Source organism: Bos mutus, chromosome 7 (genome assembly GCF_027580195.1).
Source record: "Bos mutus isolate GX-2022 chromosome 7, NWIPB_WYAK_1.1, whole genome shotgun sequence".
Taxonomy (NCBI): Eukaryota; Metazoa; Chordata; class Mammalia; order Artiodactyla; family Bovidae; genus Bos; species Bos mutus.
The window spans coordinates 74,715,548-74,742,690 of record NC_091623.1 but is presented as its reverse complement, the minus strand read 5'-3'; the positions used below and the strand labels follow the sequence as shown (position 1 = coordinate 74,742,690).

The 27,143-nt window shown below is 39.6% G+C and overlaps 1 protein-coding gene across 2 annotated transcripts in view; it reads right to left on the bottom strand.

Annotated features, from left to right (window-relative positions):
* DTWD2 (DTW domain containing 2) overlaps positions 1-26,884 on the bottom strand; it is a 108,212-nt gene extending 81,328 nt beyond the window's left edge. Inside the window, exon 1 of one of the 2 annotated variants that reach the window (XM_070374107.1) lies at positions 26,546-26,884. In XM_070374107.1, coding sequence (XP_070230208.1) covers positions 26,546-26,763 — 218 coding nt within the window. In that variant the 5' untranslated portion in view covers positions 26,764-26,884. The remainder of the gene's footprint in view (positions 1-26,545) is intronic. The other variant, XM_005890850.3, reaches the window with a different exon arrangement.
* Between the last annotated feature and the right edge of the window lie 259 nt (positions 26,885-27,143).

The window sequence follows — 27,143 nt, the reverse complement described above, 5'->3', positions numbered from 1 at the left end:
ACTGGAGGAAGGAACGGCAAACCACCCCAGTATACTTGCCATGAGAATCTTATGAACTGTATAAAAAACAAAAAGATATGACACTGAAAGGTGAGTCCCCCAGGTTGGAAGGTGTCCAACATGCTACTGGGGAAGAACAGAGGACAACAACTAATAGCCCCAGAAAGAATGAAGCGACTGGGCCAAAGAGAAAGTGGGGCTCAGCTGTGGATGTGTCTGGTGATGAAAGCAAAATCTGATGCTGCAAAGAACAGTATTGCATACGGACCTGGAATGTTAGGTCCAAGAATCAAGGTAAATTGGACTTGGTCAAGCAGGAGATGGTAAGAACAAACATTGACATGTTAGGAATCAGTGAACTAAAATGGATGGGAATGGGGGAATTTAATTTAGATGACCATTATATCTACCACTGTGGGCAAGAATCCCATACAAGAAATGGAGCAGCCCTCATAATCAACAAAAGAGTCTGAAATGCAGTACTTGGATACAATCTCAAAAATGACAGAATGATCTCGGTTCACTTCCAAGGCAAGCAATTCAACATTACAATAATTCAAGTCTATGCCCCTACCACCGATTCCAAAGAAGCTGAAGTTGATCAATTCTATGAAGACCTATAAGACCTCCTAGAACTAACACCAAAAAAAGATGTTTTACTCATCACTGGGGATTGGAATGCAAAAGTGGAAAGTCAAGAGATACCTGGAGTAACAGGCAAGTTTGGTCTTGGAGTATAAAATAAAGCAGGCTAAAGGCTAACTGAATTCTGTTAAGAGAATGGACTAGTCATAGCAAACACCCTTTCTTCAACAACACAAGAGACAACTTTACACATGGACATCACCAAATAGTCAATACTGAAATCAAATTGATTCCATTCTTTGTAACCAAAGATGGAGAAGCTGTATACAGTCAGCAAAAACAAGATTTGGAGCTGACTGTGACTCAGATCATCAGCTTCTCATAGCAAAATTCAAACTTAAAACTAAAGAAATTTGGGAAAACCACTAGGCCAGCAAGGTACAACTTAAATCAAATCCCTTATGAATATGCAGTGGAGGTGACAAATAGATTCAAGAGATTAGATACAGTAAACAGCATGCCTGAAGAACTATGGACAGAGGTCCATAATATTATACAAGAGGCAGCAAACAAATTATCCCAAAGAAAAAGAAAAGCAAGTAGGCAAAGTGGCTATCTGTCTGAGGAGTCTTTACAAATAGCTGAAGAATGAAGAGAAGTGAAAAGCAAGGGAGAAAGGGAAAGGTACACCCAACCAAACGCAGAGTTCCAAAGAATAGCAAGGAGAGACAAGAAGGTCTTCTTGAATGAACAATGCATAAAAAACAGAGGAAAACAACAGAAGGGGAAATATTAGAGCCTGCTTTAGAAAAATATGAAACATAAAGGGAACATTTCACCCAAAGAGGGCACAATAAAGGACAGAAACAGCACAGACCTAGTAGAAGGACAAGAGATCAAGAAGAGATGGAAGGAATACATGGAAGAACTGTACGAAAAAAGATCTTAATGAACTGGATAAGAATGATGGTATGGTCAGCCACCCAGACCCAGACATTCCGGAGTGTGAGGTCAATTGAGCCTTAGGAAGCACTGCTGTCAATAAAGCTAGTAGATGTGGTGGAATTCCAGTAGAGCTATTCAAAACTCTAAACGATGATGCTATCAAAGTGTTGCACTCAAAATGTCAGCAAATCTGGAAGACCCAGCAGTGGCCACAGGACTGGAAGAGGTTAATCCTCATCCCAATTCCCAAAAAGAGCAGCACTAAAGAATGTTCAAAACATCAGACAACTACATTCATCTCCCATCCTAGTAAAGTCATGCTTAAAATCTTGCATGCTAGGCTTCAGCATTATGCAAACCAAGAACTTCCAGACATCCAAGCTGGATTTAGAAAACGCAGAGGAACGAGAGGTCAATTGTCAACATTCACTGGATCACAGAGAAAGCAAGGAAATTCCAGAAAAACATCTACTTCTGTTTCATCAACTATGCTAAAGTCTTTGACTGTGTGGATCATAACAAATTGTGGAAAGCTCTTAAAGAGATAGACCACATTACCTGTCTCCTGAGAAACCTGTATGTGGGTCAAGAAGCAACAGTTAGAACACTGTATGGAACAACTGGATTGAGAAAGGCATACAACAGGGCTGTCTGTTGTCATTATGTTTATTTAGCCTATACACTCAGCACATCATGAGAAATGCCAGGCTGGGTGAGTTTCAAGCTGGAATCGAGATAGATGGGAGAAACATCAACAACCTCAGATATACAGATACCATTCTAATGGCAGAAAGAGAAGAGGAACTAAAGAACCTCTTGATGAGGGTGAAGGAGAAGAGTGAAAAAGCCAGCTTAAAACTAAATACTGAAAAAACAAAGATGGCATCTCGCTCCATTACTTCATGGCAATCAAAAGAGGAAAAGGTGGAAGTAGTGACAGATTTCCTCTTCTTGAATCTGAAAAATCACTACAGATGGTGACTGCAACCATGAAATCAGAAGACAACTGCTTCTCAGCAGGAAAGCTATGACAAACCTAGACAGTGTTGAAAAGCAGAGACATCACTCTGCCAACAAAGGTCCATATACAAGGTTACCATCTTCCCAGTGGTCACATACAGTTGTGAGAGCCGCCCATAAAGAAGGTAGTGTGCCAAAGAATTGATGCCTTTGAACTGTGGTGCTAGAGAAGACTCCTGAGAGTCCCTTGCACAGCAAGGAGATCAGATCAGTCAATCTTAATGGAAATCAACCCTGAATATTCACTGGAAGGATTGATGCTGAAGCTCCAGTATTTTGGTCACCTGATGCAAACAGCCAACTCATTGGAAAAGTCTCTGATGCTGAGAAAGATTGAGGGCATAAGGAGAAGAGGGTATCAGAGGATGAGATGGCTGGATGGCATTACCAATGCAATGGACATGAACTTGGGCAAACTCCAGGAGATGATGAGGGATAGGGAGGCCTGACTTGCTACAGTCCATGGGGTCACAAACAGCCAGACATGAGTGGGCAACTGAATATCAACAACTACAGATTCAATGTAACCCTATCAAACTTCCAATGACATTTTTTACAAGAATAGGACAAAAATTCCTAAAATTTGTGGAACCATTAAACCAAATAGCCAAAGAATCTTGAGAATGATGAATAAAGCTTGAGGCATCATGATCCCTGATTTCAAACTATACTAACAAAGCTGCTGCTGCTGCTAAGTCGTTTCAGTCGTGTCCGACTCTGTGTAACCCCATAGACGGCAGCCCACAGGGCTCCCCCGTCCCTGGGATTCTCCAGGCATTTAAACAGTATTGTACTGGCATAAAACCACACGTAGATCAACAAAACAGAACACAGAGCCTAGAAATAAACCCATGCATATATGGTGAATTAATTAACAACAAAAATGCCAAGAATATACACTGGGGAAATGACAGTCTGTTCTAAATGGTGTTAGGAAAGTTGGACATTAAAATAAATAAAACTGAACCATACACAGAAATCAACTCAAAATGAACTAAAGATCTGAATGTAAGGCTGGAAACCATAAAACCGCTGGAAGAAAAATATAAGACAGTAAGCTCTTTGACTTACATCTTGGTAATGATTTTTTTAACCTGACACCAAAAGCAAAAACAAAAATAAACAAGTGGGACTATATTAAATAAAAAGTTTCTGCCCAGCAACAGAAACTATCAAGAAAATGAAATGACAACCAACACACTAAAAGAAAATATTTGCAAATCATATATCTCATAGGGGGCTAATATGCAAAATATATAAAGTACTCATTTAACTCAAGAACAGAAACAAACAATCCAATTGAAAAATGGATATAAGACCTGAATAGACAATTTTCTAAAGAAGACATACAGACGGCCAACAGGTACATGAAAAAATGTTTTACATCATTAGTCATCAGTGAAATGCAAGCCAAAACCACAATGAGATATCACCTCACACCTGTTAGAATGGCTACTGTCAAAAAGAATAGAAATAAATGCTGGAGAAGGTGTGGAGAAATAAAAAGCCAAGCATACTTCTAGAATTTATGTAGATCTCAAGAAAAATTAATACCTGATAAATATACTGGTAGATTGGGTATAGGTTTGGAAAACAGCTATTAAGATATCTCACTGACAATATCATTGTCTTGCTACCTGATCTTGTCTATGTCAGAGGTTTTCAATTTCCTTTTTCATAGCACTGGCAATGAAACACCAAAAAATTTCTTGGAAATAACCACTGAATCACAGGCAAATGCAATAAAATGTAGTCATTTATGACTATTTTAAACTAATTAATAACAGAATGACCGAAGTAACAGCTGAGATTTTTAACTCTTCTACATTTACAATGCACTGCAAATGTATTATAAATACTGTTTTCTGTCACCGGGTGTTATCTATACAACCCAATAAGTGTTTATCAACTCTTAATACATAAATGGGGTTTTCAAATAATTTCCTTAAAGAAATTTTATGGAACATGCTTTTTCTTCTTTTCTCATTAAGGTTGTATGAATAAACACATACACTTCCTGTCAGATGGACTGACTAGCTTCTGAAGTGAATGATGTAACACAAGGGTAAGCTGTCACTCACTCTCGTATGCTGTCTTTGACGGCCTTATGGATGTGAGAGTTGGGCTGTAAAGAAGGCTGAGCACCGAAGAATTGATGCTTTTGAACTGTGGTGTTGGAGAAGACTCTTGAGAGTCCCTTGGACTGCAAGGAGATCCAACCAGTCCATTCTGAAGATCAGCCCTGGGATTTCTTTGGAAGGAATGATGCTAAAGCTGAAACTCCAGTACTTTGGCCACCTGATGCCAAGAGTTGACTCATTGGAAAAGACTCTGATGCTGGGAGGGATTGGGGGCAGGAGGAGAAGGGGACGACAGAGGATGAGATGGCTGGATGACATCACCGACTCGATGGACGTGAGTTTCAGTGAACTCCGGGAGTTGGTGATGGACAGGAAGGCCTGGCGTGCTGCAATTCGTGGGGTCACAAAGAGTTGGACCGACTGAGCGACTGATCTGATCTGAGGCATATGACTACAGATGCTAAAACCTACAAAAATGACTTTCAAAAGCTTAAATATTAATTAATATTTAAAAGTTTAATTAAATCTCTAACAATACTTACCAAAAGCTATTTTTCTCATAGTACTAATTTTAATCAAGAAAATCTCACAGAAGCAAAGTTTAAAGATTAGTGAACAGATTTACAAAAATCATTAATTTAAAAAGAATTTCTTTTACCCACTAAAGTAAAGCAAATCTAAAACCCAGAAAGATACCACACCTCAAATTTCCCAATACTCAACAAAAATTTTATAGTTTCACAGAGTGGAAAAGCAAAGAACAAAGAGTTTTATCACTCTTCAATAGATCAGTTGAACAGATACACTGCATCACACATTAAAAATAGCAACAACTTTCCAATTTTAAAACAGACTGTGAAAAAATGAAATGCCACAGTGCCCTCTATTGTCATTTTAAAGAAACAAATAAGTTGTAAAATAAACTCTAGGTTTTACATTTCTGAAACTATACTTAATATAACCAGCAAAAGAAGGAACAACTTTTCATTATTAATATCACAATAAAATTTCATCTTATAAAGAGAAGCAATCTCAACCATGCCTAACAGCTTCAAGTATAGTAAACCATGATATTTTCATAACTCCCCAAAACCATTTCTATCACTACATTAGTTTATTTTATAAATGCCTTCTGAAGTACAAGAACAACAGGTTCAGAAAAATAAATCACTGTTTCAGGAGAGGAAGTAACTCTAAAGAGAATAAATATCTTTCGATGAGACATATTGACCTAAGCATGCCTAGAGTAGTGATTTCCAAAGTGAGTTAAGTAAATTATCCCAAGCAGGTGCAAAAAGGTAATATTATCACTTCTATTTATAATTAAGCATTACTAATATTCAGTGGAGAAGGCAATGGCACCCCACTCCAGTACTCTTGCCTGGAAAATCCCATAGACGGAGGAGCCTCGTGGGCTGCCGTCTATGGAGTCGCACAGAGTCGGACACGACTGAAGTGACTCAGCAGCAGCAGCAATATTCAGTATATAGTATAACAAGTCCTCTGTGGGATGGTATATCACATGGTAATGTGTCAGGATATGCAGTATCCTAATAGAAAAGGAGTTTCATAACATGAAGTGCTAAAAACAGCATCCACAAGGAAACTACATATATTACAAAGAGTCTACACTGAAGAAATTCTAACTACATAATCACAAACAAATAAGTATACAGCAGAGGTGTTTCTTCCTTACTGTTACTTCAAACTCTTCATTAGAGTTAATAAATCTCAGATATAACAATAACTTTAGAAAGTAGAAATTATAAAGACACTTGAACTGTGAAATCACATCTTACTATCAGTAACTTATTATCATGAACCTTACTATAAGTATATATTATGTTCCAAAAATACTAAATAGTAAGAGTAGGGCTCTATCACAATCAGCAAGCAAGCAAGCAAGCAATCGCTCAGTCATGTATGACTCTTTGTGATCCCATGGACTGTAGTCTACTAGGCTTCTCTGTCCATGGGATTTTCCAGGCAAGAGTACTGGAGTGGGTTGCCATTTCCTTCTCCAGGGGATCTTCCTGACCCAAGGATTGAACCCAGGTCTCCTGCATCGCAGGCAGACACTTTACCCTCTAAGCCACCAGGGAAGCAGGACATTTTTAAACAGTTTATTTCATCATAATTTCTTCCTTTTATCTATGTTTTTCTATGTTTTATGATGCAAGTCATACATTAGTATATGATCAACATGTATTATCAGGTATATTAAAGGTATCATGTATACCTTTCAGAATTACATCTTAAGTGTTTTAATCAACTGTGGTATGCATTCTAAATAGTTTAGGGATCACTGGCCTAGAGATAAGTTTGTTCCTACTACAGGATCTATAAGAAAAATGTTAGTGTTATTATAATTAAAGAAGCCTTCAAATGAGCCAGATGCTTGGAAAACAAAAGCCTGTGTCCAGAGATATAATTATATATAACAACTATATAAAGCCTCTACTGGAGCTTATGAGAAAATGGCAGATTAACACTGAGAATCTTATCATAAAGTAAACATCTATAGTCAGTTATCTTATTATTTACTCTGTCTTCTTATATAGAAATAAAGCAAATAAAAAAGTCTTAATAAGTTAAGTAAATCACTCTTTGCAAATTCTTATTTTATACTTCCATCATTTTTCTTAAATATTAATTATACAGATATGTTTTCTCATACTCAATTCACTATGAATTCTAGAGGAAACAATTTCTTACTCATTTTTCTATGTCCCTTTACTGGATACTATCCTAATAATAACTGAATGAACAAAGACTACCCCCATGATTAATCAAAGCAAGCCTCCAGGTCCATGAGTAGCATAATTGTATGTTCCTTAGCCACTGGCCAATGAAAAGGAACAGCATGAATGACCATCCTGACAAGCAAGGAGTCAAAGCTGATCTGTGAAGCTACTCAGGGGTCAACTATACATGAAATAAAAAATTTTAAGAAAAAAGAAAAGATGAATGAAACTAAGACTAGTGAAACTAAGACTGGTTCTTAGAAAAGATAAACAAAACTGGGGCTTCCCTGGTGGCTCAGTAAAGAATCCACCTGTCAATGCAGGAGACACAGATTCAATCCCTGATCCAGGAAGACACCACACACCATGAAGTAACAAGACCGTGTGCCCCAACTATTGAGCCCGTGCTCTAGAGACCAGAAACCACAACTACTGAGTCCACAGGGCCTAGAGCCTGTGCTCCTCAACAAGACAGGCCACCTCAATGGAAAGCCCACACACAACTGGAGAGCAGCCCCTGCACAACTGGAGAGCAGCCCTTGCTTCAACAACTAGAGTAAAGCCCTCACAGCAATGAAGAGCCAGCACAGCCAAAAATAAATACATAAAATTATTTTTCAAAAAAGGAATGATGAACAAAAGTGATAAACCTTCAGCCAGACTCATCAGAAAATAATAATAAGCAGATCCAAATAAATAAAATCAGGGACTTCCCTGGTGGCCTAGTGGTTAGGATTCCAGGCTTTCAATGCAGTGGCCTGGGTCCAATCCCTGACCAGGGAAGATTCCACAAACTGCACGGTATAGCCAAAAAGAAAGAAAAGAAAATCAGAAATGAAAGAGAAGTAACAACCAACACTACAGAAATACAAAGGCTCATAAGAGATAACTATGAACACCAATATAATACTATACACACCAGTACCATGGTCAACCTAGAAGAAATGGAAAGATTTCTAGAAATGCACAATCTCCCAACACTGAATCAGGAAGAAATAAAAGATATCAACAGGCTAATTAATTAATAACATCAAAATACAATCAGTAATAAAAAATCCCCACAAACAAAAGTCAAGGACCAAACAGCTGACAGGCAAATTCTACAAAATAGTTAGACTTAACACCAATGCTTCTCAAATTATTTCAAAGATCTGAAGAAAAAGGAATGCTTCCAAACTTACTATATGAGGCCAGATTTACCCTGATACCAAAACCAGACAAAGACACAATCAGTAAAAAAATTACAGACTGATATTACTAATGAACATAGATGCAAAAATCCTCAACAAAATATTAACCAACAAAATTCTGCTTTACATTTAAAGAAACCTACATCATGATCAACTAGAACTTAGCTCAGGAACAAAAGATGGTTCAATACTCACAAATCAATCAGTGTGACAGACCACATTAACAAACTTAAGAATAAAAATCATATGATCATCTCAGATCCAGAAAAAGCTTTTGACAAAATTTATCATCAATTTATGATAAAAACTCTCAAGAAAGCAGATACACAGGGAATGTATCTCAAACTAATAAAGGTCATATACAAAACACCTACAGTCAACATCATATTCAACAGTAAAAAATATTTTGTCCAATATCAGTAACAAGACAAGGATGCCCATTCCCACCACTTTTATTCAGGAGCGTATTGTAGGTCCTAGCCACAGCAACTGAACAATAAGAAGAAATAAAAGGCATGCAAATCAGAAAGGAAAAAGTTAAACTGTCCCTGTTTACAGATGACCTGACACTATACATGAAATCCTAAAGACACCACCATAAAACCTATCAGAATAAATGAATTCATTATGCTGCAGGATATAAAATTAATACAAAGAAATCTGTTGCATTTCTATACACTATCAATGAACCATTAGAAACCATTAGAAAAAATTCAGAAAAAAAAAATCCAATCACAATTGCATCAAAAAGAATAAAATGCCAAGGAATAAATCTAACCAAGGAAGTGAAAGATCCATACACTGAAAACTAGAGGCCACTGATGAAAGAAACTGAAGACGACACAAACAAATAGAAAAATATACTACAGATTGGAAGAATCAGTACTGTTAAAATGACCATACTACCCAAGGTAATTTACAGATTTAATGCAATCCCTATCAAAATACTATCATATTTTTCACAGAACTAGAACAAATAATCCTAAAATTCGTAAAGCAGCACAAAAGACTCTGAAAATCAAACAATCTTGAGGAAAAAAAAAAAAATCCTGGTAGTATCGTGCTCCCTGATTTCAAAGTACACTACAAAGCTACAGTCATCAAAATTGTATGGTACCAGGACAAAAACAGACACACATCAATGGAACAGAATAGAGAGCCCAGAAATAAAGCAACATTTATATGTTAGTCTATGACAAGAAGGCAATAATATACAGTTGGGCAAAGACAGCCTCTTCAGTAATGGTACTGAGAAACCTGGATACATGCAAAAGAATCAAACTGAACTACTTTCTCACACTATATACAGAAATGAATTCAAATTCAAACCCTTAAATTTACATTTAAAGGCTTAAATGTAAAACCTGAAGAAAAACCCTACACGAAAACATAGCCTGTATGCTTTGACGTTGATCTTAGCACTATGTATTTTTTTGGATACGTCTCCTCAGGCAAGAGAAACAAAAACAAAACCAAAGCAGGGAAACTATCAACAAAAAAGGTATACAGGAACTCTCTGTACTATTGTTACAAACTTTAAGTCTAAAATTATTTTTAACTTAAAATTAAATCAATCAGTAGCCAAATTCCAACTCTTATACTCCAAAAGAAAATAATAATGAGTCACCATTGCCACTGTAAAATCTTTACATCTTACACTACATTAGATTCTCCTTCCAAAGAATTCATTATTTATCAAGGAGAGTCATAAAAATGGATAAAGGGGGTCAAAAGGTACAAACTTTCAGTGATAAAATAAACTGCATATTTGAAAGTTGCTAAGAGAGTAGACCACCTGATGTGAAGAACTGACTCTTTGGAAGAGATCCTGATACTGGGAAAGATTGAAGGTGGGAAGAGAAGGAGACGACAGAGGATGAGATGGTTGGATGGCATCACCGATGAAATGGACATGAGTTTGGGTAAACTCCAGGAGTTGGTGATGGACAGGGAGGCCTGGCATGCTGCAGTCCATGGGTCGCAGAGTAGGACATGACTGAGCGACTGAACTGAACTGAACTGAAGAGAGTAGAGTCAAAAGCTCTCATCACAAGAGAAAAAATTCTTCTGTAATTATATTAAGGTTACAGATGTTAACTAGACCTATTGGGGTATCATTTTGCATTGTATATAAATATCAAATCATTATGCTGCCGTACACCTGAAATTAATATAAGGTTATATGTCAACTATACCTCAATAAATATATTAAAAAAGAATCTATGTTTTGCTAAAGCAATGGTAACTGTTGCATTTTTTTTTTAGTGATTTCTTCCCTTTGAGGGTTTGCATTAAAGATTCAATTTCAAGTGTATTAAGCATAATATATATGCTTTGTTTGTTAACTACTCAGGTACCTTCAATATTGTGGAAAGTAAAACCTTGGTGCATTGCTGACAGAAATGTAAAATAGTTGAAACTGCTATGGAAAACAGTTTGGCAATTCCTCAAAAAGTTAAACACAAAAAACTACCATAAGAGCCAGCAATTCCACTCCTAGGTATACATCCAAAAGAATGAAAAGCAGAAACTAGATTTGATAGGCAATGGCACCCCACTCCAGTACTCTTGCCTGGAAAATCCCATGGATGGAGGAGCCTGGTGGGCTGCAGTCCATGGGGTCACTAAGAGTTGGACACAACCAAAGCAACTCTGCATGCATGCATGCATACATACAATTCAGTCATAAAATGAAATTTTGATGGAACCTGAAAGCACTATTCTTAGTGAAATGTCAGAAAACAAATATTGTATGATTATACGAAGGATCTAGTGATCTAGGATCTAGGATCACTTTCACTTCTCACTTTCATGCATTGGAGAAGGAAATGGCAACCCACTCCAGTGTTCTTGCCTTGAGAATCCCAGGGTCGGGGGAGCCTGGTGGGCTGCCGTCTATGCGGTCAACACAGAGTCGGACACGACTGAAGTGACTTAGCATAGCATAGCATAGCATAGCATAGCATAGCATAGCATACCAATGTTCACGGTAACACTATTCACAGTAGCCAAAAAGAAACACAAGTATCCATCAACAAAAGAATGGATAACAGATAAGTTAAAATGGCATACACATACAGTTCAGGGTTTCCCAAGTGGCACTAGTGGTAAAGAACCCGCCTGCCAATACAGGAGACGTGAGAATCAGGTTCGAAGCCTTGGTCGGGAAGATGCCCTGGAGGAGGTCATGGCAACCCACTCCAGTATTCTTGCCAGGAAAATCCCATGGACAGAGGAGCCTAGTGGGCTACAGTCCATAGGGTCGCAAAGAGTTGGACACAACCAAAGCAACTCTGCATGCATGCATGCATACATACAATTCAGTCATAAAATGAAATTTTGATGGAACCTGAAAGCACTATTCTTAGTGAAATGTCAGAAAACAAATATTGTATGATTATACGAAGGATCTAGTGTAGATAATTCTCAGAAACAGTATTAATAGAATAGAGATTAGTAAGGCCTGGGGGAGAAGGGGATGAGAAAATATTATTTAACAGGTACAGATTTTATACTGGGGATGATAAAAAGTTTTGGGTAGAGATAAGCAGTGATGGTTATATAACCTTATGAATGTATTTAATGCCACTGAATCATACACTTATAAAAGGTTAAAATGATAAATTTTTTATATACATATTAACACAATTTTTTAAAAAACTCACCTGCCAAGTAACACATTTACATAGACGAATAAACCATACACATCTTTAAGATGTTTTCTAGAGCAGCTTTAGATGCACAGAAAAATTGACAAGAATGTACAGAGCTTTTCTATACACCGCTTGCCCCAACACATGCATAATAGCCTCCCCATTAACAACACCCCCAATCAGAGTGGTACATCTGTTACAAATGACAAACCTACACTGACAATTTGCACAGACTTCTAAAAATAATTTCTATCCCTCTATTGAGAATCTCTGTTGCATCATGGTCACTGTATTTTTTTCCTTTAGTTCTTTGAATCTACTATAAGAGTACTTCAAATACTTTGAAGTATTTTTCTACTAAATCTGAAATCTTGATCCATTCAAAGACAGTTCCTATTTTCTATCGTTCTCCCTGTATGTGAGTCATACTTCCCTGTTACTTTGCATGTTCAGTAAGCTTTGGTTGAAAACTGGACATTTTTAGACAATCTAGTACAGAAACTCTGGATTCTACTTAATTGTTCTGGTTCTTTGTAAATTTCAGTTCAGTTCAGTTTGGTAGCTCAGTTGTGTCCGACTCTTTGTGACCCCATGAACCGTAGCACGCCAGGCCTCCTTGTCCGTCACCAACTCCCGGAGTCCACCCAAACCCACATCCATTGTGTGGGTGATGCCATCCAACCATCTCATCCTCTGTCGTCCCCTTCTCCTCCTGCCCTCAATCTTTCCCAGCAACAGGGTCTTTTCCAATGAGTCAGCTCTCCACATCAGGTGGCCAAAGTATTGGAGTTTCCGCTTCAACATCAGTCCTTCCAGTGAATGCCCAGGACTGATCTCCTTTAGGATGGACTGGTTGGATCTCCTTGAAGTCCAAGGGACTCTCAAGAGTCTTCTCAACACCACAGTTTAAAAGCATTAATTCTTCAGCCCTCAGCTTTCTTTATAGTCCAACTATCACATCCATACAGGACTACTGGAAAAACCATAGCCTTGACTAGACGGAACTTTGTTGGCAAAGTAATGCCTCTGCTTTTTAATATGCTGTCTAAACTAAGCTAGACTTAAACTGCAGACTCTCTCCTCTTGTAGTATGCAGTCACTGCTATGTCTGTTCAGCTTTTTCTTTTCTTAATTTTAATTTTTTTCCTAGGGGTCTCACCTGTGAGTTCAGATATGTTTCTATCAGGTCAATCTCTCTAACTTTTTGCAAGGTTAGGAGACTCATTCCATAACTTTCCTTTCCTTTTTTATTTTTTTTCCCCCTTGAGTAATCTTGGAACACTTCTTTGTTTCCCTTGAGTAATCCTGGAACATTACTGTGTTTCATAACATTGGAACACAATGTTTTGATTAGGCTTCCAGTAGAAGAAAAATGAGAAACAAGAAAGCTAAAAACTCATCAGAGGAGCTTCTCTGGTGGGCTAGTGGTTGGGAATCCAGCTATCAATGCAGGGGACATGGGTTCAACCCCTGGTCCAAGAGGATCCCACATGCCATGGAGCAACTAAGCCTTTGTGCCACAACTACTAAGTCTGTGTGTGCCTAGAGCACATGCTCCACAAGAGAAACCACCCCAACTAGAGTAGTCTCCACTCACTACAACTAGAGAAAGCCCGTGCGAAGCAATGAAGATCCAGCAGTCACAAATAAATTTAAAAATCTTTAAAAAGCTCAGCAGATGCTTGGGGCTGGTGCACTGGGACGACCCAGAGGGATGGTGTGGGGAGGGAGGAGGGAGGAGGGTTCAGGATGGGGAACACATGTATGCCTGTGGCGGATTCATTTTGATATTTGGCAAAACTAATACAATTATGTAAAGTTTAAAAATAAAATAAAATTAAAAAAAAAAGCTCAGCAGAGAAAAAAAGAAAAAGTTAAAGTGTCAGTCACTCAGTCATGTCCAACTCCTTGCAACCCCATGGACTGTAGCCACCAGACTCCTCTGTCCATGGGATTTCCCAGACAAGAACACTGGAGTAGGTCACCATTCCCTTCTCCAGGGGTTCTTCCCCAGCCAGAGATTGAACACTCAGGTCTTCTGCATTGCAGGTGGATTCTTTACCATCTGAGCTACCAGGGAAGAGAAAAAAATCAATCAATAGTACCTTCAAATTTGCCTTTCTGATTGATGAATAGTCACCAAGAGAGAAGCTGACCACAAGCAGATAAAGGATTCAGGAGGTAAAGGAGGACGTTAAAAAGACAATAAAACTGCCCCTCTCAAAATAATTAAAAATCACCATGAACAAAGGAAAAAAATCAATGCGTTAGAAGAAGGAAAAGGAACACCTCATTGGAAGTATTTATTACATGCAATAGGAAAACAAAGACTGTAATATTGTTCATTTCAGTATAATTCATTATTATGTGATACGGAAATATAAATATGAAGCTCACTGCAGATGGTGATTGCAGCCATGAAACTAAAAGATGCTTACTCCTTGGAAGGAAAGTTATGACCAACCTAGATAGCATATTAAAAAGCAGAGATATTACTTTGTCAACAAAAGTCCGTCTAGTCAAGGCTATGGTTTTTCCAATGCCATGTATGGACGTGAGAGGTGGACTGTGAAGTAAGCTGAGCACTGAAGAATTGATGCTTTTGAACTGTGGTGTTGGAGAAGACTCTTGAGAGTCCCTTGGACTTCAAGGAGATCCAACCAGTCTATCCTAAAGGAGATCAGTCCTGGGTGTTCTTGGAAAGACTGATGTTGAAGCTGAAACTCCAATACTTTGGCCACCTGATGTGAAGAGCTGACTCATTTGAAAAGACCGTGATGCTGGGAAAGATTGAGGGCAGGAGAAGGGGATGACAGAGGATAAGATGGTTGGATGGCATCACCAACTCAATGGACATGGGTTTGGGTGGACTCCAGCAGTTGGTGATGGACAGGGAGGCCTGGCATGCTGCGGTTTATGGAGTTGCAAAGAGTTGGACACGACTGAGCGACTGAACTGAACTGAATGGAGCTCTACTCTATTACTCACCTGACCTTAAAAATACATAAAAGAGAATAACTATTTAAATCACAAAGTTGTTTTATGTGGTAAATAAAAACATATATGAAAAAGCACTGCGTAACCTGTGAACTCTTTTAAAATAATGCTGAATTTACTCAAAGAGAATAAACAAGTGGTTGCCAGAGGAGAGGAGAGGGGTGGGAAGATAAGCAGAAAAGGTGAAGGAATAAAGAGTTACAAATTTCCAGTTACAAAATAAATGTCTTACCGGTATGAAATGTACAGTGTGAGGAATATAGTTGATAATTATGTAATATCTTTGTCTAGTGACACCTGATGCAAAGACCTGACTTATTGGAAAAGACCCTGATGCTCGGAAAGATTGAGGACAAGAGGAGAAGAGAGCAACAGAGCATGAGGTGGTTGGATGGCATCACCGACTCAAAGGACATGAGTTTGGGCAAACTCTAGGAGATGGCGAAGGACAGGGAAGCCTGAACGGCTGCGGTCACAAAGAGTCAGACATGACTTTATGACTAAATGACAATAGTAACTGGTAACACTGGTAACTAGACTTACTGTGGTGATTGTTTTCTAATGTATAGAAGTATCAAATCACTATTTGGACACCAGGAACTAACACAGTGTTGAAGGTCGATTATAGTTCACCCAACAAAGAAAAAGATAAGGTTTTTGGTTACCAGAGGTGAGGAGTGGTGAGAGGGGGAAATGGATGAAGATGGTCAAAAGGTACAAACTTCCAGTTATAAGATAAATTTAAGTACCAGGGATGTAATGTACAATATAATGTAATTAGCACTGCTGTATATTATAGATGAAAGTTGTTAACAAAGTAAATCCTGGCAGTTTCCTGATGGCCTGCTAGTTAGTAGGATCCCAAGCTTTCACTGCTATGGCCCATATTCAATTCCTGGTCAGGGAACTGAGATTCCATAAGCTTCAGCACAGCATAAATAAATTAATAAATAAATTAAATAAAACTTAAAGAGTTCTCATCATAAGGAAAAAAATTTTTTTTATTTTTTTAATCTATATGAGATGACATATGTACTACAAATTTATCAGAATAATCATTTCATGGTATATGTAAGTCAAATCATTATGCTGTATTTAAACTTGTACAGTGCTGTATGTCAATTATATCTCAATAAAACTGGAAAAAATTAAAGTACATTACATATTTTTAAAAATAAATGAAAAAACCTAATGTTATACTAGACTATCTTAGAATATATTCTCTCAGTACATAAGCACTAACAGAACTATAAATTTTTAATTCGGAACAAATATAAACATAGTTAAAAAATTAATGTGCTTTGATGTTCTTTGAAAAAAACATCTATCAGAGGGTAATGATAACATTCTTGTTTTTCTTGTGGAAAATAAATCAAACATTTAGAAAGCTCTGATGTGGTTTTTTTTAATTGGTCACTCATCTTTGGAGACTTAATTAAGATTAAGAAAAAAACTCCCTCTTGAGATATATCATTTTTGCTCAACTTTGAACATATGATTAGCTTGCACAGTAATTTGTAAATCAGTTAGCGTCCCACATATCTTAGGAATAAACTACTTCAAAGAATAAACAGATTTTCTAGATTAACAAGAAAGAACAAATTAACTTAGTGTCTTAAGAATATGATACTTTTGATATGCACAAGGAATTAAATTTGAAGACTTTCTAAATTTTTATCCTAAAAATTATCATCAATAATCTAGCTTATTTTAAATTTACCCAAACAGATTTCTAAGTGTCAATACCAACTCAACAATCTCAATTATTATAAAGTAATTGTTTTGGGAATTACCAGGTTTCACTTTTACCTATAAAACGTGCAGGCTGATTTACCCTGCTGCTGAGGCAGACCAGACCACAATGACGTACATGAGACCCAGATGTAAAAGCAAGTATCTATGAAGGGCAGGCAGTTAATCAGAGATGAATGAAGCAGGATGGACTGGGAGCAAGGATGACCTGGACAGATCATACCCAATCTATAGGCACAACCAATACTCAGGATGGTGGCCCCAAAGCTGCTACATCTCCCCATTCTTACAGAAACCAGAAATCTGGATTCTGATATAAAACATCTTCATTTTTAACTATTAGCAACTAATTTCAAACTGGTAAAATATAGTTTTAAACAAAACTGTGGGCTGCCAGCTTGTGGCCCCTGTGTTCTTCTCAAACACCTACAGTCTTCCCTGCTTCACTTTCTCATGTTTTCATTCCCATCACCTTTTTCTCCTGAATATTCAAGCCTAAAGAATACAGAAAAGGTTAAGACATGGAATAAGGAAACAAGATGTTATTAAAGGATACAAAGTTGTAATCAGAAGATGAATAAATGCTGGAGATGTAATGCACAGCACTGTGATATAGTCAACAATACTATATTACATACTTCAAACTTGCTAACATACTACATCTTAAAACTTCTCAGCACAGAAAGGAAATGATAATTAGGTGACAACAGCTAACGACTACCAGGGATAATCATACTGAGTATATAAATGTATCAAATCAACAGGCTGTATACCTTAAACTTACATAATATTGTACACCGACCAAATGTATCTCAATTTACGTAAAAAAGGAGCTGTGTGCATGCTAAGTCACTTCAGTTGTGCATGACTAACTCTTTGAGACCCTATGGACTGCAGCCTACCAGTCTCCCGTCCCTGAGATTCTCTAGGCAAGAATACTGGAATGGGTTGCCATGCCCTTCTCCAAAGAATCATCCCAACCCAGAGATCAAACCCATGTCTCTTATGTCTCCTGCATTGGCAGGTGGGCCCTTTACCACTAGTACCACCTGGGAATCCCAAAAAAGGAGCTAGAAAATACTAATGCTCAGGCATCCTGTTACTAAGCTTGAAGTAAACATACTTCTTTATGGTCCAACTCTCACATCCATACGTGACTACTGGAAAAGCCATAGCTTTGACTATACTTAGCTTTATCAGCCAAGTAATGTCTCTGCTTTTTAATATGGTGCCTAGGTTGGTCATAGCTTTTCTTCCAAGGAGCAAGAGTCTTTTAATTTCATGGCCGTAGTCACAGTCTGCAGTGATTTTGGAGACCATGAAAGGAAAGTTTGTCACTGTTTCCACTGTTTCCCCATCTATTTGCCATGAAGTGATGGCACCAGATGCCATCATCTTAGTTTTTGGAATGCTGAGTTTTAAGCCAGCTTTTTCACTCTACTCTTTCACTTTCATCAAGAGGCTCTTAAGTTCTTCTCTTTCTGCCATAAGGATGGTGTCATCTGCATATCTGAGGTTATTGATATTTGTCCCAGCAATATGATTCCATCTTGTGCTTCATCCAAGCCCAGCATTTTGCAGGATGTACTCTGCATACATAACTTAAAAAAGCAGGGTGACAATATACAGCCTTGACATACTCCTTTCCCAATTTGGAACCAGTCCATTATTCCATGTCCAGTTCCAACTGCTGCTTCTTGACCTGCATATGGACTTCTTAGGAGGCAGGTCAGGTGGTCTGGTATTCTCATCTCTTTCAGAATTTTCCAGTTTGTTGTGATCCACACAGTCAAAGGCTTTGGCGTAGTCAATAAAGCAGAAGTAGATGTTTTTCTGGAACTCTCTTGCTTTTCTGATGATCCATCGGATGTTGGCAATTTGATCTCTGGTTCCTCTGCCTTTTCTAAAATCAGTTTGAACATCTGGAAGTTCTCAGTTCACATACTGTTGAATCCTAGTTTGGAGAATTTTGAGCATAATTTTGCTAGCCTGTGAGATGAGTGCAGTTGTGTGGTAGTTTGAACATTCATTGGCATTGCCTTTCTTTGGGATTGGAATGAAAACTGACCTTTTCCAGTCCTGTGGCCACTGCTGAGTTTCCCAAATTTGCTGGCATATTGAGTGCAGCACTTTCACAGCATCACCTTTTAGGATTTGAAATAGCTCAACTGGAATTCCATCACTTCCACTAGCTTTGTTCACAGTGATGCTTCCTAAGGCCCACTTGACTGCATTCCAGGATTGGTTCTAGGTGAGTGATCACACCATCGTGGTTATCTGGATCATTAAGATCTTTTTTGTATAGTTTTTCTGTTCATTCTTGCCACCTCTTCTTCACATCTTCTGCTTCTGTTAGGTTCATACCGTTTCTGTCCTTTATTGTGCCCATCTTTGCATGAAATGTTCCCTTGGTATCTCTAATTCACTTGGTATCTAATTTTCTTTTCTGTGACGGACAGACCATAAAGAAAGCTGAGCACCAAAGAATTGATGCTTTTGAACTGTGGTGTTAGAGAAGACTCTTGAGAGTCACTTGGACTGCCAGGAGATCAAGCCAGTCAATCCTAAAGGAGATCAGTTCATTGGCAGGACTGATGCTAAAGCTGAAACTCCAATACTTTGGCCACCTGATGCGAAGAACTGACTCACTGGAAAAGACCCTGAAGCTGGGAAAGATTGAAGGCAGGAGAAGAAGGGGACGACAGAGAATGAGATGTTTGGATGGCATCATCATGGACATGAGCAAGCTTCCGGAACTGGTAATGGACAGAGAAGCCTGAGGTGCTGTAGTCCATGGGGTCGCAAAGGCTCAGACATGAATAAGCAACTGAATTGAAACATACTTCAGCTTAAAAAGTATGAAAACAGAGCTACTCCTGCAGCTTTAATAGCTCCACTTCAACTAGTGACTACATCCACTCCGCAATCAAAAGAATAAGGCTTCTTCAGCAAGCGTGGAGGGTACAGCAAAGAGTCAAGCCCTTGCAGGAGCTTGGGAGCCAAGCGGACTGGAGCCAGAAACCCTGCTCTGCTACCTGATTGTTACCTCCACCTTTTCATCCTTTAAAAGCTAATGATATCATCAACTCCAGAAAGCTGTTATGGGACATAAATAAAATAACAAATATAAAACACCTCATCTCAGTGGATAACCTGCTAATGACCAGTATCTAATAAATGGGTGCTATTTATATTGATGTGGTTTCACACAATCCTTACAACTTTGTACTTTTGAAAGAAAAAAGCACTGGAGAGAGAAAAATTATGTCTCAGGGCCTATCTGTGTCAGTTTATGTATATGTTGTCCCTGCTGTCTTCCTCCCTCAGACACATTAAAAAATTCTCTGTACTTATTTTTATGACCAATGATTTGCAAGTGATTTCCAACTCTTGTCCTCAGGCAGGAATATCCACAGAAGACATAAAAATATAATTAAGATGTTTGGCATCTTTACTATAATGAGGCTCTAACTCTTCCCAGGCAAGCCTTTACCACTGTATCACTATTCAGTTTGCATTTTTCTTAATAAAACAGAGCATAAATTATGATAGCTAAAAGCCACCCACAGAAGTCAAATTGACACCTTTATTAAAAAAAAAAAACTTCAGTGGCTATTTTGTCGGGCTCTAGTGCTTTAGGCTCAAACTTCCTGCTGCTGCTTAGTCCCTCAGTCATGTCTGACTCTTTTCAACCCCATGGACTATAGTCCACCAAGTTCCTCTGTCCATGGGATTTTTCAGGCAAGAATACTGGAATGGGCTGCCATTTCCTTCTCCAGCATATCTTCATGACCCCGGGATCCAACTCATATCTCCTGGATTGCAGGCAGATTCTTTATCTGCTAAGCCAAAGAGGAAGATTAGAAAAGTGAAAGTGGTTAGACGCTCAGTCATGTCCTACTCTCTGCAACCCCATGGACTGCAGTCCACCAGGAATTCTAACTTCCTAACACAGCTTATTTGGCCCTTCCCAATAGAACCACCATCAACCTCTGCAGCCTCACCTCTCCTTCCTTTCTGCCAAGCTCTCCAAATACACTGTACAGATACAGTATAATCCTGTACATGCTGTTCCTTTTAACAGGGACATACTTTTTACAAAATTTGTAACCTGCAATACCAAACTAGTACAGATCTTTTGAAAGATATTTCATTCATATTTTGTTGTGGAATCCAGAGTCGCAAAACACACCTCGGAAGACGCTCAAGACAGTGGAGTACAGCTTATTACGCCAGCGGGTCCAAGAGGAATCAGTTCCCAACAAGGACCCTGATGTTTCTGAGAGGCCCATTTTTATACCCCACCCCCAAATGACTGGTTACATGTTAGCAACCTCCTTGTTGTATATGACTGAGTTTTATAACAAGTAGGTGCTCAGAGAACAAACAATTAAAGTTAAGGGGGAGGGGGGACAATGGTTATACATCAAGGGGGTATGTCTCCTTGGTTAATCTAACAGGGGCAGCCTGACCTCAACTACAATCTCCATTTGCCATCTTTAAGGAGGGAAGTCTCCAGGAGACCTGGTTTCCATTAGCAACGGTTTCCTCACTCTTGGGCAGAGTTCAGGCCCAGTTTACATCCTATCCTTAAGACGGATGACAGGCCTCAAGATGGAGTCTCTCCTGCTTTCCTCACACTGGCCCCAACATTTAAGATATGCTCTATTTCTAACAAGCAAGATTCTGCTGAGAATTTAAATTGAGTCTACACTTCCCGAACAAAACCAATCTCTAGAACTCTTTGCTGTTGCTGCTGCTAAGTCGTTTCAGTCGTGTCCGACTCTGTGCAACCCCATAGACGGCAGCCCACCAGGCTCCCCCGTCCCTGGGATTCTCCAGGCAAGAACAATGGAGTGGGCTGCCATTTCCTTCTCCAATGCATGAAAGTAAAAAGTGAAAGTGAAAGTGAAGTCGCTCAGTTGTGTCCAACCCTTCGCAACCCCATGGACTTCAGCCTACCAGGCTCCTCCATCCATGGGATTTTCCAGGCAAGAGTACTGGAGTGGGGTGCCATTGCCTTCTCCCTAGAACTCTTTAGGCAGTGACAAGTATAGTCATGTATTTAAATGAATAGTGTTTTAAGTATTAAAAAACGGGCCAAATAATTGTGACGTACTGATCACTCAAACCTAAAAATGCATTTCAATTTTAAAAACTATTATAAGCATAACAGTAAAGAAGTTCACTCAGGCAACTAGTTGAGACCCTAACAGCCTAATGAAATAAAATATAAAGAGCTATAAATTAGTTTATATTTTATTGGTAACACCTAAATATTCTATTTCTAGAACTGTATCCTAACCAATTAAAACAAAATGCATAACATGTCAAGGGAAGAAAAGTCTTTAAAAGGTAGAAAATGTCACCAGAAAAAGCAAAACACAGAAATGTGACAGTGAATTACAATTCTCAAATATTAACTAAATAAAACTGAAAACAAGCTAAAATCCAGTACATTTTTTAAACAGTAGATCAGGTTAGGGGGTAGAGAGGAATGAAAAGGCAGAGCCAAGAGGATTTTTAAGGCAGTGAAAACACTCTGCATGAAACTATAATAGCAGATAAATGTTATTACAAATTTGTCCAAACTTCAAGTATGTACAACGCCAACAGTGAACCCTAATCTAAACTATGGACTTTTAAGTGATAATGATGTGTCACCCGAGTCCATCAATTGTAACAAACGTACCACTCTGGTAGGGGATGTTGATAACTGAGAAGCTATGCATGTGGTGGGGGGATGGAGGGGGCAGAGGCCATATGGGAAAGCTCTGTACCTTCCTCTCAAGTTTGTTATCAATCTAAAAGTGCTTTAAAACACAAAGCCTATAATGGGGCAAGAAGAAATCGATCAGAAACATTATAAAATTTTGCTAACCACAGAAGACTAATTTTTAAACTATTTCAACTAGCAGTTCTGAGTAAACTAAAAACTATATGATAAAGCTAGCATAATTTAGCTCTGGATTTATATTTGAAACATTTTTCTTTCAGCGTTCTAGTAGACCTCTTTGCCACATTTTTAAGTGTTATCATCTAACAACTTTAGACAACTTATTTAAATAAATTGTATTCACATACCCTCTCTTCCAAACAGTCTCTTCTAGATACAAACTACTCACCTTTGTCAAAGGTCTACGGAATATCTACTACACATATACAGTCAGAAAATATAAAAAGACCCTTACACTCAAGATTCTGACTCCGAGGTCTTTTGATTCAGCCCTGGGAAAAGGTCAAATGGTAAAGAAAAGCAACCAGTCTGTCTTTCTGCTCGCCTTCTTGAAATACTTTTCTCTTGGTTGAATCAGTCTTATCTTTCTTTCTTTCTTTTTTTTTTTTTTTTTTTTGTGCTTCACCAGTGTCACTTTTTTTTTTTTTTTTTTAATTTTATTTTTTAACTTTCCAATATTGCATTGGTTTTGCCATTTATCAAAATGAATCCACCACAGGTATACATGTGTTTCCCATCCTGAACCCTCCTCCCTCCCCATACCATCCCTCTGGATCATCCCAGTGCACCAGCCCCAAGCATCCAGTATCGTGCATCGAACCTGGACTGGCGACTCGTTTCATATATGATATTATACATGTTTCAATGCCATTCTCCCAAATCATCCCACCCTCTCCCTCTCCCACAGAGTCCAAAGGACTGTTCTATACATCAGTGTCTCTTTTGCTGTCTCGTATACTGGGTTATTGTTGCCATCTTTCTAAATTCCATATATATGTGTTAGTATACTGTATTGGTATTTTTCTTTCTGGCTTACTTCACTCTGTATAATAGGCTCCAGTTTCTTCAGAAATCTTTCCTGACACCATCCTGCTATTTTCTATTACAGCATCCTACTTCTCTCCTTCATTGCTGTTCTTTTGTGTTTTTTTTCAACCTGTAATTACATATTTGGTTGCTTTTTTACTGGTTTATCATCTGTAACCAACAACAAACTAAACAGTCTATATGGATAAAGCCTCCAACCGTATTAACAGTAATTAGCAAAGTACTCCATACACAATGATTAAATGAAGACATTCATCTCTTACTCCACAGAAGAGTCTGATGTAGAGAGACCAATGTAGAGGTGACAACCTCTACATGAAAAATGGTAACATCATCTGTGGGAAGTGTACGGGATTAGAACAAGAGAATCTAGGTGGCCCAACACTGACACTTTGAATAGAACAGGCAAAGAAGACTAGGATAGAAAAGTCAGATAAATCACAGAGAAATGAAAGAAAGAATGTTTCAAGGATTATTTCAATTGTAGAATTCTCCCAAGAGGTCCAGTAAAAATTGAAAGGCTCCATTAGCTTTCATTCCATTAAGGTTAATGGTGGGACTTCCCTGGTGGTCCAGTGGCTAAGATTACCCACTCACAATGCAGGGAGCCCAGGTTCAACCCCTGGTCAGGGAAATAGATTCCACATGTCACAATTAAGAGTTTGCATGCCACAACTAAAGATAACATATGCCACAACAAAGATCAAAGATTCCTCGTGCTGCAACTAAGACCCTGAATAGCCAAATATAATAAAAATAAATACACATTTCTTAAAGCCTATGTTAACATTACAACAGAAAAGAAAGTTTATTTTAAAAACTGGTACATCTGTATAACATGAGATTCAAGCAAGCAGGGAGAACAGTCCTCACAATCGTGAAAGTACATTCAGTTCAGTTCAGTCACTCAGTCGTGTCCCACTCTTTGTGACCCCATGAATCCAAGCACGCCAGGCCTCCCTGTCGATCACCAGCTCCCGGAGTTTACTCAAACTCATGTCCATGGAGTCGGTGATGTCATCCAGCCATTTCATCCTCTGTCATCCCCTTCTCCTCCTACCCCCCAAATCCCTCCCAGCATCAGGGTCTTTTCCAATGAGTCAACTCTTCGCATGAGGTGGCCAAAGTACTGGAGTTTCAACTTTAGCATCAGTCCTTCCAATGAACACCCAGGACTGATCTTTAGGATGGACTGGTTGGATCTCCTTGCAATCCAAGGAACTCTCCAAGACTCTTCTCCAACACCACAGTTCAAAAGCATCAATTCTTCAGCACTCAGCTTTCTTCACAGTCCAACTCTCACATCCATACATGACCACTGGAAAAACCATAGCCTTTACTAGACGGACCTTTGTTAGCAAAGTAATATTTCTTCTTTTGAATATGCTATCTAGGTTGGTCATAACTTTCCTTCCAAGGAGTAAGCGTCTTTTGATTTCATGGCTGCAATCACCATCTGCCGTGATTTTGGAGCCCAAAAAAGTAAAGTCTGACACGGTTTCCACTCTTTCCCCATCTATTTCCCATGAAGGGATGAGACCAGATGCCATGATCTTAGTTTTCTGAATGTTGAGCTTTAAGCCAACTTTTTCACTCTCCTCTTTCACTTTCATCAAGAGCCTTTTTAGTTCCTCTTCACTTTCTGCCATAACTAAATCGGGCAGACAATGTTAATTGCTGCTTCCCTTGTGGCTCAGAGGTTAAAGCGTCTGCCTCCAATGCGGGAGGCCCGGGTTTGATTCCTGGGTAGGGAAGATCCCCTGGAGAAGGAAACAGTAACCCACTCCAGTATTCTTGCCTGGAGAATCCCATGGACAGAGAAGCCTGGTACCCCGTCACAGTCCACGGGGTCACAAAGAGTCGGACACGACTGAGCGACTTCACTCACATTCACTCAGTTTAATAAACAGTCTCCTCATTAGACTATAAGTGGCCCAGTGAGCTCAGAGACATTTCTATGCATTCCTGCTGCTGCTAAGTCGCTTCAGTCGTGTCCGACTCTGTGCAACCCCACAGACGGCAGCCCACCAGGCTCCCCAGTCCCTGGGATTCTCCAGGCAAGAACACTGGAGTGGGTTGCCATTTCCTTCTCCAATGCATGAAAGTGAAAAATGAAAGTGAAGTCGCTCAGTTGTGTCCGACTCTTAGCGACTCCATGGACTGCAGCCCACCAGGCTCCTCCGTCCATGGGATTTTCCAGGCAAGAACAGCGGAGTGCGGTGCCATTGCCTTCTCCGTTATCCATGCCTAGGTTACCAGAAACCTAGCACAGTGCCTGACACACAGCAGGTGCTCAATATATATCTCTAAGTGAATTCAGAATTCGGAATCCAATCTCAACTACTGTAATAGCCACCTTGTCTCTCGCCTCTAATCCGTTTTATGCTTTTGTTTTGTTTTGACCGTGAGATGGCTGTGTCACATAAACATAAGTGTTATTACTGTTATTACGCCTTCCTTCCTCCATCAGACACTTGTTTCTTGACAGCGGAGCTTCTGTCCGCTCATCCCATGACCCGCTAGTGTCTTGCATGAATTAAGAGTAAGTAATCCTGAACCTGGAGAAAAGGCTTCTTACTGAAAGAGCTGTGGCTATTTCACAGTGATTTCAACCTCAACCAGTGGACCCTGCTGCTCCAAGCGCAGAGATGAAGGAGACAATGCTCCCCTGGTCCTCAGTCACAGCAGCCGCCTCCCCGGCAGGGGTCGCTGCAGCGCCCCCGCCCCACCTCCCGTCGCCCCCCAAGTCCGCCGCTGGCTTCAGTCCCCGCCCTCGCCCCCGCCCGGCGGTCACCTGCAGTGGCTGCACTCGGGCCTCCGCTCCGCCGGCTCCACTGGCAGTTCCCACAGCCCGTCCGCACTGGCCCCATACGCCTCCGCGTCCAAGACGGAGGCCGCTGGCGCTGACCCGCCCACCCGCGGCTCCTCCTCCTCGGGCGTCTGAGACCTCAAGGTCCCAGGCAGCCGCGCGACGGGGTTCCCGGGTGTTCGCGCCTCTTGGTGCTGCTCCATGGCAGGCGCTCAGGGCCGGCCCTCACATCGCTTCACCGCTACCGCCGGGGGGCGCCACAAGCTGAAGAAACCGTCCCGCGCCGCACGACGCCACGCACGCACGCCACGTACGGGGCGGGTCTCCGAAGCCCAGGCGGAAGACCCCGCCCCGCCGCGGAGAAGGAATGAGCCCATTGGTTTATGCCCAGTAAAACAGTTCAGCTAGAACCCGGAAGGAAAGTGTGGGTTGTCCTGGGGAGCTACTGAGGTTAGGGAAGTGTCTCTGGGGCGAGTAAAGGAATCTCTTCTGAAAACATCTCAGGTGGCGAAGTTGTACTTTCCTTATTTTTAACTCCTTCAAAAGTGAAAGTAAAGTGGAATTCTGCATATTCCGCTTTAGG